At 35.9% G+C, this 16,569-nt stretch overlaps 1 protein-coding gene across 5 annotated transcripts in view; it reads right to left on the bottom strand.

Moving 5' to 3' along the window:
• ARHGEF12 (Rho guanine nucleotide exchange factor 12) overlaps window positions 1-16,569 on the bottom strand; it is a 78,684-nt gene that overhangs the window by 45,168 nt on the left and 16,947 nt on the right. For 3 of the 5 annotated variants that reach the window (XM_050759365.1, XM_050759366.1, XM_050759362.1), the window contains 7 exons: window positions 16,101-16,158; window positions 12,273-12,451; window positions 11,003-11,080; window positions 10,687-10,806; window positions 8,628-8,768; window positions 3,127-3,201; window positions 278-370 (listed from right to left, as the gene is read on the bottom strand). In XM_050759365.1, the coding sequence (XP_050615322.1) occupies window positions 278-370; window positions 3,127-3,201; window positions 8,628-8,768; window positions 10,687-10,806; window positions 11,003-11,080; window positions 12,273-12,451; window positions 16,101-16,158 (744 nt within the window). Of the gene's footprint in view, window positions 1-277; window positions 371-3,126; window positions 3,202-8,627; window positions 8,769-10,686; window positions 10,807-11,002; window positions 11,081-12,272; window positions 12,452-16,096; window positions 16,159-16,569 lie in introns of those variants that run through there. The other 2 variants (XM_050759367.1, XM_050759364.1) reach the window with 2 other exon arrangements.

Raw genomic sequence — 16,569 nt, 5'->3', positions numbered from 1 at the left:
TTAAAAAAAATATATACTATTTTAAGAAACACACTCAACCCCAAAGAAATGAAGTACTTAAATATAAATTAATGGCCTCTCACTGGCTTTAAAAGCAAGGTCATTTCTATTGTTCAAAGCTAAAATAAGCAATTAACCCAAGGAGCTACTGGTTCTAAGATTTAGCTTCAAATCCTTACAAACGTTATCTTAATCTCCAGAAAGTGTTCATTTTTGCAACAAATCAGACATTGCAGAAAAGCAATAATTTATTTTTTAGAAAGAAAAAAGTCATCACCTGTTCATGTTCAGTACCAAAATCATCATCTTCTGCTCCAATAATATGAGGTGCTATACGGGTTGAGGGACTTCCGACAAGTGATTGAGTGTCCTGGCAACATTCAGGGAAAAGAAACAGAAAAATTATCTGGTGGTCAAATTTAGAAAAAGAATAAAGCCAACCCATCAAAAAGACATGATTCACTTAAATGGTGAGATTTCGTTTTATTTCCGTTGAAGTACTTTATTTTCAAAGTAGGGGTTCACAAATTCTCAAGGCCATGAATCACTCTGGCAGAGAAAATGACCACAACAACGGTTTTTTTTTGGGTGGGGGAAAAACCATTTCCCTTGGAAACAGGAAATATCCTTTGCTCAGTATACACTTGGTTGTCTGACTCTAACACTTTCTGTACACTTTTGTAACTTCTTTTATTAATTCATACATACTTAGAACTTCTTACAGAAAAAAATAAAGTTGGGCTTACATAAATGGTTACAATTAAAAAATTAAAGAAAAAGTGAATGAAGACAATAGGACAAAGGAAAAATAAGAGCAGAAATGACAATACAAAGTTAGAAGAGAGGTTAATATACCTGAGAAGTACTAACCCAAGATTTCCATTAATGATACATAATTGAAGGCTATCATCGAACTCTATTTTTTCATTTTTAATTAATTTTAATAAATGTATAATTCAGGATTTCTCAACTGTGGCACTGTTAATATTCTGGGCCAGAGAGTTCTTTGTTATAGGGGCTAGCCTGTGCATTCTAAGACGTTTAGCAGCATCCCTGACCTCTGTGGGCCCACCAGATGCCAACTGCAGCCTCAAAGCCCTAGACATCAAAAATGTTTCCAGACATCTGTCAAATGTCCACGGAGGCACAATCATTCTTGGTTGAAAAATCACTGATAAAATACTCTAAAACCATCAAGTAATCTCACAAACACTGCTACAGAAACAAAGATACCAAAATCCTAAGAATAAACTGTAGATTAGCAGATAGTCCCCCATGCAATAGCTCCTCCATTTGTCAACTCACAAAGTTGGATTCAGCACAAAAACGGCAGTACAGAGGCATTAATATATAAAATAATAAACATCGGTGCTGGGCATAGTAGCTCAGGCCTGTAATCTCAGCACTTTGGGAGGTCAAGGAGGGAGGATCACTTGAGGCCAGGATTTTGAAACCAGCCTGGGAAAAACAAAGAGATCCACTCTTAAAAAAGCCAAAATAAATTAGCCAGGCATGGTGGCATGTGTCTATAGTCTTAGCTACCTGGGAGACTAAAGTGGGTGGACAGTTTGAGCCCAGGAGTTTGAGGTTATAGTTAACCTCTGTACTGCAGCTTGGGTGACAGAGTAAGACCCTGTCTCATTCATACATATATACATACACAAATATATGCATACATAAATACATACATACATACAGGATGTCTGAAGACCATAAGTACTAAAATTAAAGACCATATAGCAATGGGGAATAAAAATTTTGGAAGAAATAGGAAAAAAATGAGTTTGGCTTAAATCTGACAGCAGTTTAACGTTGCAAGATCTGGATGGAGTTCAGCAAAGAAAGGTGGGCCTATGATTTGAGAGTCATGTGTACAGCAGTTATAGCAGTTATAGCTGAAGCTATATAAACAGATCCACAAGTTTTAAACTGAGTGAATAATAAGTATATGTAGTTTTTCCTCCTTGTATTGCAACACTACATACTGAGTCTCCTAAACACATTCTGCCTTTTAATAACTCTTATTATTTTCTTTAACCTCAAGGCTTTAATAATTCCACAAAAAAGAAATCAGGTGAAACTGGCTGGGCACTGTGGCTCATGCCTACAATCCCAGCACTTTGGGAGGCTGAGGCGGGTGGATCACCTGAGGTCAGGAGTTTGAGACCAGCCTGGCCAACATGGCGAAATCCCTCTCTACAAAAAGAAAAAAAAAGAAAAAGAAAACAGGTGAAACAACATAAATTCGTTTAGAGCAGTAGTCAGACAATTTTGATTTTATAATGATTTAATGTCTCTGATTTTTCGATAGTCCTTATGTTGCTGACAATAAAAACATTACAAAATGCTGTTGTATCTTTTACTCCACAACTGTAAACAAATCTAATTAGAAAATAAAATGAGAATGCTTAAAAGCATGCAATTAAGAATATGTAAGATCGAGCAAGTCTACTTCTTGATAAACACCCACAAAAACTGAAGGCAAGGTAGCATATTCACAATAGCCAAAAAGTGGAAACAATCTAAGTACCCACTGACAGACAGATAAACAAAACGTGGTATATATACATGTCATGGAATATGATTTGGTCTCAAAAAGGAAAGAAATTCTGATACATGCTACAACATGGATGAAAGCTGAAGACATATGCTAAGTGAGAGAAGTCAGTCATGAAAGGATAAACATTGTATCATTCTTTTTACCTGAGTATCTAAAGTAGTCAAATTCATAGAGACAGAAAGTAGAATGGTGGCTGCCAGGGGCCGGGGAAAGGGGGAAATGTAGATTTAGTGTTTACTGGGTACCAAGTTGCAGTTGGAGAAGATGGATGGCAGTGATGGTCGCCCAACAATGTGAATATACTTAATGCCACTGTACACTTAAAAATGGTTAAACTAGTACATTTTATGTTACCACCACGACAAATACTAAGAACCTAATAATACTTACTAATCATGGAATAGCTCTTGACTTATTCAAATCTTTATTAAGTTTCTTTAATAAATTTAATTTTTTTCTCCAAAAAATAAAAAATAAAATATGTAAACATCAGATGTGTCTATATCATACTTTAAGTATAAGGAAAGCTAAAGACAGCACTATCATTGCATGGATTTCATACTCACAGTGTCCTGAATTGTTTCACTTTTCTCTGGGTTTTCCTCTAGATAAATCCTCTCTTTGGGGCCACTCTTGGGACTCTAATAAAAAAAAAACAAGATCTTCAGTTCATTTCAATAGGCACACCAAAAGGAGAAGAGGGAAAAAAGTGTGAAAAAAAATTGCTCTGAATTTCATATTTGTATTTACAACTACTAAATATCTTTCATAAAATACTTGGTTCTGCTACCTTTTCTTTACTTCAACAAGTCACTTATTCTCTCACCTTTTCAGTTTTATGTTGATAAACAATACAGAGTCAACAAAACAATTTTACCTAATCTCCAGGCCTGGAGGTTACTTTCTACCAAATTACTAGATATATTGCATACCTCAAACTCATTATGTCAAAAATCAAACTCTTTTTTTTTTTTCTGGAGACTGAGTCTCGCTCTGTCACCCAGGCTGGAGCGCAGTGGCATGATCTCGACTCCCTGCAAGCTCCGCCTCCCAGGTTCACGCCATTCTCCTGCCTCAGCCTCCCAAGTAGCTGGGACTACAGGCACCCACCACCATGCCCAAATAATTTTTTGTATTTTTAGTAGAGACAAGGTTTCACTGTGTTAGCCAGGATGGTCTTGATCTCCTGACCTCATAATTCGCCCGCCTTAGCCTCCCAAAGTGCTGGGATTACAGGTGTGAGCCACCGCGCCCGGCCAAAATCAAACTCTCTTTATTTATCTTCCTTAACCCTTACCTTCTCAAACTATCCTTTCTATTCAAGTTAAAAGCATTTTGCCCTACTTATGAGTACAATTAAGCTTCTACTATTCTGTTACTCCCTTCATGTGAAAGGTGGATTTTAATACATTTATATGGTATTATATAATACCTAATACGGTTGTTCTTCAGTATTTGTGGGGGAATGGTTGCTCAAGTCCCTGATATAAAATGGTATAGTATTTGCATATAACCTATGCAAATCTTCTATGTATTTTAAATCATCTCTAGATTACTTATAATACCTGATACAGTGTAAATGCTGTACAACTAGCTGTCACACTGTATTGTCTAGGGGATAATGACTAGGAAAAAAGTCTGTGCATATTCAGTACAGATGCATTTCTATTCCTGAATATTGTGATCCACGGTTGGCTGAATCCACAGATGCTGCCCACAAATACTGAGAATGGACTGTATAAAATATAAACCATATGGGATGCAGAAACTCACTTTGGGGAGATGAGGAACACCCCAAAGCAATGGGAGACATTCTTTAGAGCAACCAAAAATGAGGAAGCAGAGACCTAACGAATGCCAACAGGGAAGATACATTTTACCTATGCATGTACCCAGATATCTTGGTGGTATCACAAGATATTTCTGCCACCAAGAGAAAACAGCAGTTTCAAATGTATGCCCCACCTTGGAGAAATGAATGACTTTCAGGTCTTGGACAAGATATATAAAAGATTAGAATAATTCTGTCACAAAAATCAAGAAAGCTATTAAAGATATTGGAGGGGCATGTCAAAAGAACACAGGAGAAAATTTGAGAGGGTTCCCACCAACAGAAAAAAAAGAGTAACTCATACGGAAATCCGTGAGTTCAAAATATTACACACATATACCCTTCCCACTTGTCACCTTTGGGGTTTGTAAGAGTATCATCTCTCCTGAAAAGACTCTTCTGAAAAGAATCAAGGGAAGTATTTACCCTACATTTTCTGCATAAGCTATATTTTAGGGTAACCTATTAGCTAGTAAGGGAAATCATTTCTTGTAACACAACTCTGTGTAATAAATACAGAAATAATGACAAAATTATAATAATATCCTTTTGAAACTCAGAATAAAACAATGGATCTAGGCATTCTGATCACGAATGGCATGTGAAAACATTTCATAAAAGCTATTTGATAGGGAACATTATAATGAAGGAAATCATGCTGACATCACCTAAACACCTTAAGCTTACAACCACAGTAAGACAGCCATTCACATCCTGATGTGATATAACGAGATGTACACAATATCATCCATGAATTATTCCAAATAACAACTATCAAACCTAACGTGACCAAGACTTGTAGATTTAACTGGGAGTTTTCAGAAAATCTAGATAAAGTAACATGTCATATGACACCATGAAAATATAATTAGAAAATGGGCTGTTTTACTGAACATATGACCCAATTTCTTAACAACAACAACAAAAAAATGGCCAAGGAAAAAAAAGAAGGAAACTATTATAAATTATAAAGACTTAAAATGACTTATGAACCAATGGCAATATGAAAGCCTTGACTGGATCCTGAATCAAATAAACTGTAAAAAGATCATTATAAAACAAGGTAATAAAACTGTGTATTGAGAAAATATTAATTCTTAGGATTTAATAAGAATATTATAGCTATATTTTAAAAACTTATCTCTTAGAGAGAGACACATTATTAAACTAATGCCTCAGATTTACTTTAATCCAGTGTCTCGAGGATGTAAGGAATAGCGGGTACAAACAAAACTGCTAAGGCTAGGTTCTCAGGGACCTGAGGAGGATTATGTTAGTCTTTACTTTTGAATATGTGTAAAAATTTTCCAAGATAAATAGTTTTTCAAAAATATCACTCACAAACTGAAAAATCAAAAGGAGAGATGCTCTGAATTTTAGATGATGATTTGTTACCAAGTTGCTTCTCTTGTGAGAACTGGGTATCAGGGCATTCTTTAATGCCTTCTCCAAGGTCAGCAAAAGTAGGAACTTTCACAAAACCACCAGGAAATTATTTTATAAAAATGAGGAGACAATGAAAAAGTTAAAAGAACTGATTCAAAAGATAAAATGTAAAACAGTAATTCAAAGTACTGTTAAAACAACAACAACAACAAAAGCAGACTGATTCCTCCATACTTACAACACAATTGAAACAAACATGGAAATCCATAAGCTAAAAGCAACACATCTTTAGTCTCAAATGGACACTTGTAGAAATTAAACCTGTGTGTTACGTGTTCAGAAGACAGCCTAGCTTGGACTTTATCATTTCTCACTTGGATTTCCATGATATTCAGTTATTTATTTGGCCTCAGTTTCCTCATCAATGAAATGGTGATACTGTTTTTTTAAGATTATTATGAGTGTTAAAAAAGAGTATCTGTAAAGCATTGGGTACAACCTCTGGCACAAAGTAGTTATTGAATAAATGCTAACTATTATCCATTCAGCACACATTTATTAAAGTTCCTATTAAGCCAAGCAGTCTTCTTTTCCTACAGATCTCCCTCTTTACTCCAAATTATTTTCCCCAGATACGTTTCTGATGGTGCCTGTCTTCTGCATGCAAAATAAAGTCCACTTTATTAATTGATTTCGTTTATTCAAATACTAAGTATCAATTACATGTCAAACAGTCTTAATTGACCGGAATGCCTATTTCTATACTCAACAATTCACTCTTTTTTTTACCCACCCCTGAGACGGAGTCTTGCTCTGTCAACCAGGCTGGAGTGCAATGGCGGGATCTTGGCTCACTACAACCTCCGCCTACCTGGTTCAAGCAATTCTCCTGCCTCAGACTCCAGAGCAGCTGAGATTACAGGCATGTGCCATCACACCCAGCTAATTTTTTTTGTATTTTTAGTAGAGACAGGGTTTCACTATGTTGGCCAGGCTGGTTTTGAACTCCTGACCTTGTGACTGGCCTGCCTCGGCCTCCCAAAGTGCTGGGATTACAGGCGTGATCCACTGCGCCCAGCCGACAACTCGCTCTTTTATAAGATTATATTTCTAAGTCACATGTTTTATTGCAACATTCCTCTAAATACAAGATAAAATTCAAATTTCTCATTCGTATCATTTCCTCTGAATGCCTACAATTTGCTACACTTTGGAAACATAAAGTCAGACAAGACAGTCCCTCTGCTCTCAAGGAACTTCCCATCTCATGGTAGGGACAAGCCATGAAAACAGAGAGGAGACGCGGCAGTAAAACAAAAAGAAGAGTACGAGAAGCATTCCCAAAAGCAGTATGTACTGCTAGAACAAGCTGAAGCCCTTTATAACCTGGACTCATGATTTGGCTTCTAAGATAATCTCTAGCCATTTCATCTATAACCCTAATACACCAGGTTGCCCTAAAATTTTCACTGCTCTCTCAAAATGTTTTGCATTTTCATACCTCAGTGCTCTTGTTTATATTTAGATTACTGGTATTTTGGAGCTAGGCAGAAGTAGATTACCTATTGCCTGAATAAGTGTGGAAAGTTAACTCCCTTTGTTAAAGTTAATTAACTCAATTTTTTCTTTTGTAAAGTTACAGTAACAACGGTACTATTTCATAAGGCTGTTATGAGAATTAACTAAGGAACATAAAACACATCACTGTGTATGTGATATATACCCAACAAATATTAGCTATTACCATTTTTTCCTTGAGCCCAAACTGAAATTTTCCATTAAAACCTTTAGCTAACCCAATCACGAGACTCCTATCACCATCTTTCAAAAATGAATAAATAAGTAAATAAAAACCCACAAATCCTCAGTTTGTTTTTTGGATGAGGAACTGGGTCATTGGGCCTAAGCCTCAAGAGACAGCCTGACTTATGGCTTAGACCATGGATTCCTTTTTAAAAAACAACAAAACAAAACAACCCCCATCCCAACAACCTTCAATAAGAGAGAAACTTCACATTGTTAAATAGTAGATGTGTGTATATGTAACAAAAGTCCCAAGAAGTGACATCTCTTCTATATGCAAAGCACTATATTTCCTATTCTTTTTTTTTAAAGAAATATAACCCACAAAATTGATTTCATGACCCACAATTACAAAACATTCGTTCAGACAACTTCCCTCATCACTTTTAAAGAGGGTGATCTACATTTAAGTCATTATTCCTATCACTGCATACAATTTACAAAGTATTGTTGAGTAAATAATACTGAACTTAGCTTTTAAGTATTCATATGTCTATGGTGCTACATCATATTCAGCTTAAAATGTTTTATTATCGTCTTAACAGATACTCATGTTCATCTGGCAGTTTCTGGGTTAATCAAGAAAGTGCTGTTACTAAACCTGGGCTATTAACTGAAGCCTATCTAACAGGACTAAGGTTTTTCCTCTTGGTAATGGCAAAGTGCCCCATGATTCAAGACTGAGTCACTCTGACCACAAATGGAATATTAACATGCTCTTAAAGATATCAACAGTTGGTCTCTCGGTTCAGTAAGAATGCACTGGCATTAGTAACTTCTCTACCCACGAACAAGATGCCTGCTGGGAAATTCCATCCCTGTAAAAGAAACAGTTGGCAATGGGTGTTCAAGGGAAAAAGTGAACTCTGGAATTAAAAGCTTATATACAACAGTATCCAGATTTCTGTTTATCAAATTGGTATATTAAAAATGGGGATGGTAAAAAGTGCTAAGACACCTCTAACTCACGTCACTTAAAATCAAATCTAGAAAGGGGCTGTAAAGAAGAATACAGAAGAAAAAAGATTTAGAACATTGAATACTTACATCTGCATTGTCACTACTGGGCCGAGAAGCATCTCCACTGCTACAGTCAGTCCTGCCCAGGCCATCTCCAGGATCTGTTTCTGCCTCACTGACTGTTAGGGTGTCACCTAAAGGTCTGGAGGGTGTAACTACAGCTCCATCCTAAAACAGATTAAAGAAAAATACACCCACACAAACACATAAAAGAAAACTTTCATTACTTGCTGCATAAAGAAGTAGAGTGGTACTACAATCTACATGGAGACTGCTAAAAGTTGGACATTCTGATGTGCTCAAGTATGGTTAAAATTCTACAAGTAAAATCCATAAATAACTACTAATTCTGGGATTCTAAAATGGCATGACCTTAAAGACAGGGCAAGTGATATTTTGGTAAAAAGAATATAAGTTCAAACTTACAAATATAGCAAAAAGGTAAAATGTTTTGTTAATTGATATTGTCTGCCCATTAATTAAGGTTATTACCCTACAGTTTCTTGTTAACTACCTTCCAATGCTTCAGAGTGTCAATCAATGGTCAATTCTGGGACATAATACTATAACATAAATTATTACAAGCATTTATATCAGGTTATAAGCATTTATTTATTTATATAATTTGAGATGGAGTCTTGTTCTGTCACCCAGCCTGGAGTGCAGTGGCAGGATCTCGGCTCACTGCAACCTCCGCCTCCATGGTTCAAGCCATTCTCCTCCCTCAGCCTCCCGAGTAGCTGGTATTACAGGCACACACCACCAAACTTGGCTAATTTTTTATTTTTAGTAGACTCGGAGTTTCACTATGTTGGCCAGGATGGTCTCAAACTCCTGACTTCAGATGATCTGCCCGTCTTGGCCTCCCAAAGTGCTGCGATTACAGGTGTGAGCCACGCACGCCTGGCCAGGTTATAAAGATTTAGATAGCTGCCCAAACAGGGTAGGAATATTGTATTTGTCTAGTAATAACATAAAACTGTCAACATTACTGAGGTGTAACACGCAAAATGTGACATAGCTAGTGGGACTGAAAGTAATGAAAAAAAAATGGAATGAAAAGTATACTAAACTAGGATGTCAGGGGAGCTTACATACTGTATGGTCTTGTATAGGTGATTTAAGCAGTTTAGACCCTAGGTTTCTCAACTATGTATTTTTTAATCAAAAAGTAAGCAGATTAGGCTAGATAATCTCAAATAATTCTTTTGCGAATATGTAGCTTTCCCTTCAGACTTAACTCAGGAATAATGATAAACAAACAGTGTTTACCTATTTTAAATGTATAGGCAATTTATCTACTTTGCTTTAAGATGAAGTACAAGGTGCTTTACATATCCCAAATCTGAATATTACAGAATGTAAGTCTGGTTAACATATAAATGCTGAGCTTTTTTTTTTTTTTCTTATGAGACCATTATCTCTATAGCTTATACCTATACAGCAAATTCTACTGAAATCTATTTTTAAATTACAATAAAAATATAGTCATTAAGGGTATGAATGTGCTTTTGAATCCTCAGACTGGGTTTGAATTCCAGTTCTATTACTTTTCAGCTATATGACCTCAGACGAGTAATGTAATCTCTCTAACTCTCTCTAAGTATATATGTAAACTGGAGGAAAACAACCATAAGTCACCTCAGAGATGTTATGCAGATTAAATAAGAAAATGCTTGTCCATATATTTAGCTCAATGCCTGTCATTTTAAAATCTTAAATTCCTACTTAAAAACATATCAACTGCCATTCTGTTTTAAGATGGCAGAATGAACCACAAAAAAATATAAATATATATATATATATATAAATACATTTTAGTAGTTGGTCACATCAAAGCAGAAGCACTCAATTCTTTTTTACATTATTATGGAACAAAGAAATGTGATATCATGAGCAAGCAAACAATCAGACGCCCACATTTATTTTTGTTAATCATTTCTTCTGTAACATCCTTAACAGGACATCCTGTTGTCCTACGCTAGAAAAATAACTTTAAAAAAGTCAACTGCAACATTCTCTGACACATTCCCAGAAGAAAATTCTCCTGCAAAAAGTTGGGTAGCACTTGTAATAGTAATGCTACCTGAGCAGAGCCTGTGGCTTTGGATAACTGCTCTTGCAGCTGAGGAATGTGTTTCTTGGCCTCTTGGATCTCTTTTAGCAATCTTTGGGCAGGTGTTCGGTTGTAATCTTCCTGCAATAACTGAAAAGTTATAAAAATATTTTCAGAATTAATTACTTATGTAAAAAAGATACAGAAATAGTCCATTCTTAATCAATAATATAACTAATGGCATTGGTTACAATACTGCTTGATTGTGACTATGATAAACAGCAACTCAACCATGCCCACTCACATTTTTACTGGCCTATACACAGCCCTACTTCTCATTTAATACCTGTAGCCGTTCCTGTTCTTTCTGTAACATTTTTCTCAGGATTTCTACTTTCTGGTTATGAACCACATTGTTTTCCTCCTAGAAAAGAAAAAGATAAAAAACAAACAACAACCAGTATAGAGAAAATGAAGCTAAAATAAATAGAGAAAATGTGACATACAAAGTTCTGCCTTGGCTCCAATTATCAATACCTATTAGGTTTTTATTTCTGGGTTATGAGGACAAACTTTTAGACATGACACTTAAAAGACAAGAAACTACAAAGAAATGTCTGCCCTTCTATTTCATCTTTACTAAACTAGATTCAAGAGAACATTAAATATTGATATTGGAGAAATTAAGTTGTCTTAATATAAGAATAGTATCTTTTACTTTCCCTCATTCGGATCTTTACTATCAATCCCCATGCATAGCTCAAACTCCCAGTACCTCTTACCTGAAATATGAAGACAGCTCCCTAATTCATCACCCATCATCCCTCCTTGTTTCACAACCCTGTAATATTTTACCAAATTAGCCTTCCTATAATCCTAGGATAATCATGTACTCTTTTGCTTAAAAAGAAACAACGTTGAATGGATTCTTACTGCTTATCTAGTTACATGTAAATTAGCTTGGGAGATGTGACTTTTCAAAATAGTCAACCTACTGTTTTCAAGTTCATCTCCCACTATGTACATCCTTAACAGGCACCAACCAAACAAAAATCCTAGCTACTTCTCCACAATATTTGATGCTTTCTTGGCTCCTTCTATTTATTGTTCTTCTTCTATGTGCTTTCTCTCTCCTTTGAATCCTCATAGAACTTAGTATTTTTTGCCCTCATAATGTCTACATTCTGCCTTGTATTATAGTTACTTGTATACTCTTGATTTAATCTCAATCAACAAAGCTTTGTTAAGCACCTTCTACATGCTAAGCAATATTTCAGATGCTGGAAACATAACAGTAAACAAAATAAACAAAAATCCCCGCCCTCCTAAAATTACACATTCTAAGATGACTATAACCTTGGACATAAGAGTACCTTAACTATATTTTTGTGGGTGGCACATTGTTTTATATATGACAGGTGTTTAATACTTGTTAAATTAAATCTGCTATGACAATATTCTAATCATTCCTATTATGTAATTTTTATATTAGTAAATCGTTTTCTAGAACCTTAAATTTAATTAGTTCATCAGCCTAATACTTGAACACTCTTAATATAAAGTAAACACATCCTTATAGGACTGAGTATTTAACTAAGAAATTTCCCCATTCTTACCCCCATGAGCACAGGACTAGTGATTCTCTCCATATTCCCAGATGCTCCAGGTGAATGAGGAGATGTCATGATGGGAGACATATGTCCAATGACTGATGGCTCTACTTCAGAGTCGGCAAGTGGAATCTGGGGCGACCCAGGTGGGCGTCCCTGAACAGTGAGAGCTACATAGGAACCAGCTTGGGGTGGGGAGATGGAAAAAGGGAAAGGAAGGGAAAGTAACATTGTCAAGAAATTTTTCATACCATTTTACTACTTAATCTTTGATAGTTCTAAAAGATCCAGTTATATAAGACTGTCCCATCATCTGCTAATCATTTCTCTACAGAAAAAAAATTAATTTGTCATTTCTTTTATGATTGCCCTAAAAATCCAAAAGAATGATGCCATTTTCAGATAGCAAGTTACTATTTGTAAGATCAGATATTACTTAAAAGCAAATAAAATTTATAACTCCAAGAATATATTTTCTTAATTTAGAGGAGAGTTAAAATCAACCATCTATTAGTGGCTATGTTTAATTAATTTCTTAAATGTAATTTAAAAAAAAAACCTTCTTTTTTTTTAATCAGGGTCTCACTTTGTCACTCAGGCTGGAATGCAGTGGCACGATCTCAGCTCACTGCAGCCTCGACTTCCTGGGTTCAAGCAATCCTCCTCCCTCAGCCCTCACAAGCACCTGGGATTTTTTTTTTTTTTTTTTAAAAAGATGGGGTTTCGCCATGCTGCCCAGGCTGGTCTTAAACTCCTGAGCTCAAGTGATCCACCCACCTCAGCCTCCCTAGTTGCTAGGATTACAGATGTGAGACACGGCACCCAGCCTAGATCTTTGTATTTTAAGATGATACTAACTAGGCATGGTTTAGTGAATACGCTAGAATATAAAATGTAGTTTTAAATTAACTTTACAAAATGAGTATGACCAAAAAATATTCTACAATAACAGGGAAAAACACAATCAATGATAAGTAGTAAATTTTAGTGGAAAACATTTGGAGGAATGGACAGGAATTCATTAGACCTATTATGGGAGTGAAAAATCTAGACAGCAAAAATCACCACAATCAGGCCAAGCATGGTGGCTCATGTCTGTAATCCCAGCACTTTGGGAGGCTGAGGCGGGCGGATCACGAGGTCAGGAGATCAAGAGTAGCCTGGCTAACATGGTGAAACCCCGTCTCTACTAAAAACACAAAAAATTAGCCAGGCGTGGTAGCACATGCCTGTTGTCTCAGCTACTAGGGAGGCTGAGGCAGGAGAATCACTTGAATCTGGGAGGCGGAAGTTGCAGTGAGCCGAGATCGTGCCACTGCACTCCAGCCTGGGTGACAGAACAAGACTCTGTCTCAAAAAAAAAAAAAAAAAAAAAAAAAAAAAAAAAATCACCATAATCAGAGTCACAGTAATAGATATAGCAAAACTTTCTTCTTAGACATTTCAATAGGACTTTCAAATGTATTTTACACTTGTCTCCCAATTTAACCCTCCCATGGAAATCACTATCAATTATTTCACAGTGTTTTGGCATTCTAAAAACTATTTTTGCTATGTATAATAGTCACAAGTGTTATGATTTGGAGGAATTTTACGTAGAAACACTTTCTAAGGCTCTTCAATCTTATTGCTGTCTATCAGAAAGTCATCTATTATATCTCACTTGCCTATGTACTTGCTTATAATAGCTTCCTAGCTTTTCCCTTCCTTTCTTTAGCTGTTTCTAAACTGCTCTGATTTGATATCACTTTTATTATATCCAGAATACGCATTAAAAAGTAGGACATGCAGGAACTCTGTTACATACACCCAGGCTTTAGGGATGTCAAATTTATATATGTTTTGGATATGCAAAGGTTTTTAGGATGAACTTTAAGTTTTTAGCTATGCCCTTACTATTGGATAAGTAATTTATTGCTAGAATCCCAGGATTTAATTTTTTAAGTAAAATTTATACTGGAATGAGCAAAAAATACAACCTAGAAAGCTAAAGAAATGTTTTTATACATCTCAATGGACATCAGGCATAAACTTATTAACATAAACCATATTTATGTAGCACATAACAATTTATAAATCACATTCTCATTAAATAAGTGGTCAAATTTATTCAAGTATGGGGATCTAATTTTGATCCCTGCACTCTTTTAAAATAAAGTTAAGAACGCTGATCAAAGTGACCATTTGGAGCACTGGTACTCTGATGAAAAAGTTTAAAAATTTTCATAGTTGCTTAACATAGCAGTACAAAGGCCAAGAAAAAAGTTAGTTTATTAAATTTCTTCTGAAGATGTCCATCCACCCAATACAGAGAAATAGAATTAAATAAAACAGTAGTGATTCTGCTTGATCACAAACAATTGTCTCTTATTTCTAGTCTACTTTACTGTGGAATAATCTGATGTAGAAGATCATAAATTCTTTTTTTTATTCCTTTTTTAAAAATTTTCATTCAGTTTAAGCAGTCTCCCTCGCTCTCTTTTTAAGAGATACAATAACAAATACATAAGGCCCAAACCAGGCCAGAACAAAGAAAAAGGAAGTTACATTTTAGGTGGTGGACTCCCATGTGACGTTCTTTACTACTGTTATAACTGTCATGCTATTTTCCATTCAATATGTGAAGCACTTAGAAAATATAAAATCTTGGCCAGGCGTAGTGGCGCATGCCTGTAATCCCGGCACTTTGGGAGGCTGAGGCAGGTGAGCCCAGGAGTTTGACAGCAGCCTGGGGAACATATCAAAAACCAGTGTCTACAAAAACAAAACAAAACAAAACAAGACAAAACAAAAAACAAGGTGGGAGGATCACTTAAACCCAGAAGTTGGAGGCTGTAGTGAGCTATAATTGCACCACTGCATTCTACAAGACCCTGATCCCCCCCCCAAAAAAAGAAAAGAAAATATAAAATCTCTCTTGGAAAGCAGGTAAGGTTAAAGGGTAACAACAAAATGAAACCAAAGCCCAGGTTGGGGAAGGTGTAGCACCTAGACTTCACCTGACTCAGATTCAGATGACCCACCCCATCACCACCTCCCAGCAAAGCTCACAGGGCCACTGAACCTTCCCTTCTCCCTGTGCAGATGGGAAAACTGAGGCCCTGTGAGTGGCTGAAGCCTGGCTTGACCATACCTCACTGCCAGCTGAAGGTACATGAATTTACCTTTGACCCTGCAAGTGACGGGAGGTTAGCTGCAGACTCCCACTGCTTCAAGCCTGGTTCTCCACAGAGAACTAAGTCCAAGTGGGCTACTCACCCCTAAACCTGAAGATCACAAATTCTTAACCTTGAAGATTTCCAAGAGAAGATCGCTACTCTGGATTATATAATCATTTACTTATCTAAGGGAAAGTGATTGTGCTAGATGATTTTTAAAGTTTCATTTCAGTTCATCAGGCCATATGTCTGATTTCTCAACCTCCTTCCTCTCAGGTGACTCACGCATTTCTTTCAAATATATGTATTCAATATTACCAAGAATGACAGGAATATTATAATCAACCATATAAATGGAGTTGACAAAAGATAGTTATTAGTAAGTTAAGAGTTTTCACCTCAGATTTTCCTTCAATGCAGGGATCAGCAAACTCCAGCCAAGGGCCTAAACCAGGATCACAGACTTTCGGTAAATAAAGTTTTACTAAAGCACAGCCACAACCATTCATTTACATATTGTCTATGGCTGCTTTCATGATACAATGACAGAGTCGGTAGTAGACTATACAGTCCACACAGCCTAAATATTTACTATTTGGCCTATTACAGGAAATTTGCTGATCCTTACTTTAAGGGTTTCAGAAAACAATTAAAACTAAGAATAACATTCACCTACATCTGATTAGCTTCACCACCTCCAGATGATTTGAATGAGTCACCAGAGTTCCATTCACCTGTAAGAAAACGAAAGGAGTGTATGTCATATACATCCTACTGAGACAATGGATAAAAGGACTTCAGGAATTACCATACATAATATAACCAATTATAATATAGTAATCACATTACATTAAAATATTTATGTATTTGATTCAATATTCATTTTCACACCATGATTCTACAGGGCATATTCGGCAACAAAATGAACTTAAACATAAACCAAGGCCTTGACATACAAAACATTACAACTTATTCACCATGACAAATTACAAAACATAACATGAAACAGATTTACAAATCCTTCATAGCAAAGCGCTCATACAAATAGAAAAGATCTCTTTGCTTTACTAAGTCATCAATTTGTCAAAATTAATAATAAATAAAAAATAATTTTTAAAAGTATTTCCACAATATTCAATTTGCTT

The sequence above is a fragment of the Macaca thibetana genome, chromosome 14 (assembly GCF_024542745.1).
Source record: "Macaca thibetana thibetana isolate TM-01 chromosome 14, ASM2454274v1, whole genome shotgun sequence".
NCBI lineage: Eukaryota > Metazoa > Chordata > Mammalia > Primates > Cercopithecidae > Macaca > Macaca thibetana.
This window is presented reverse-complemented; position numbering and strand designations above follow the sequence as displayed.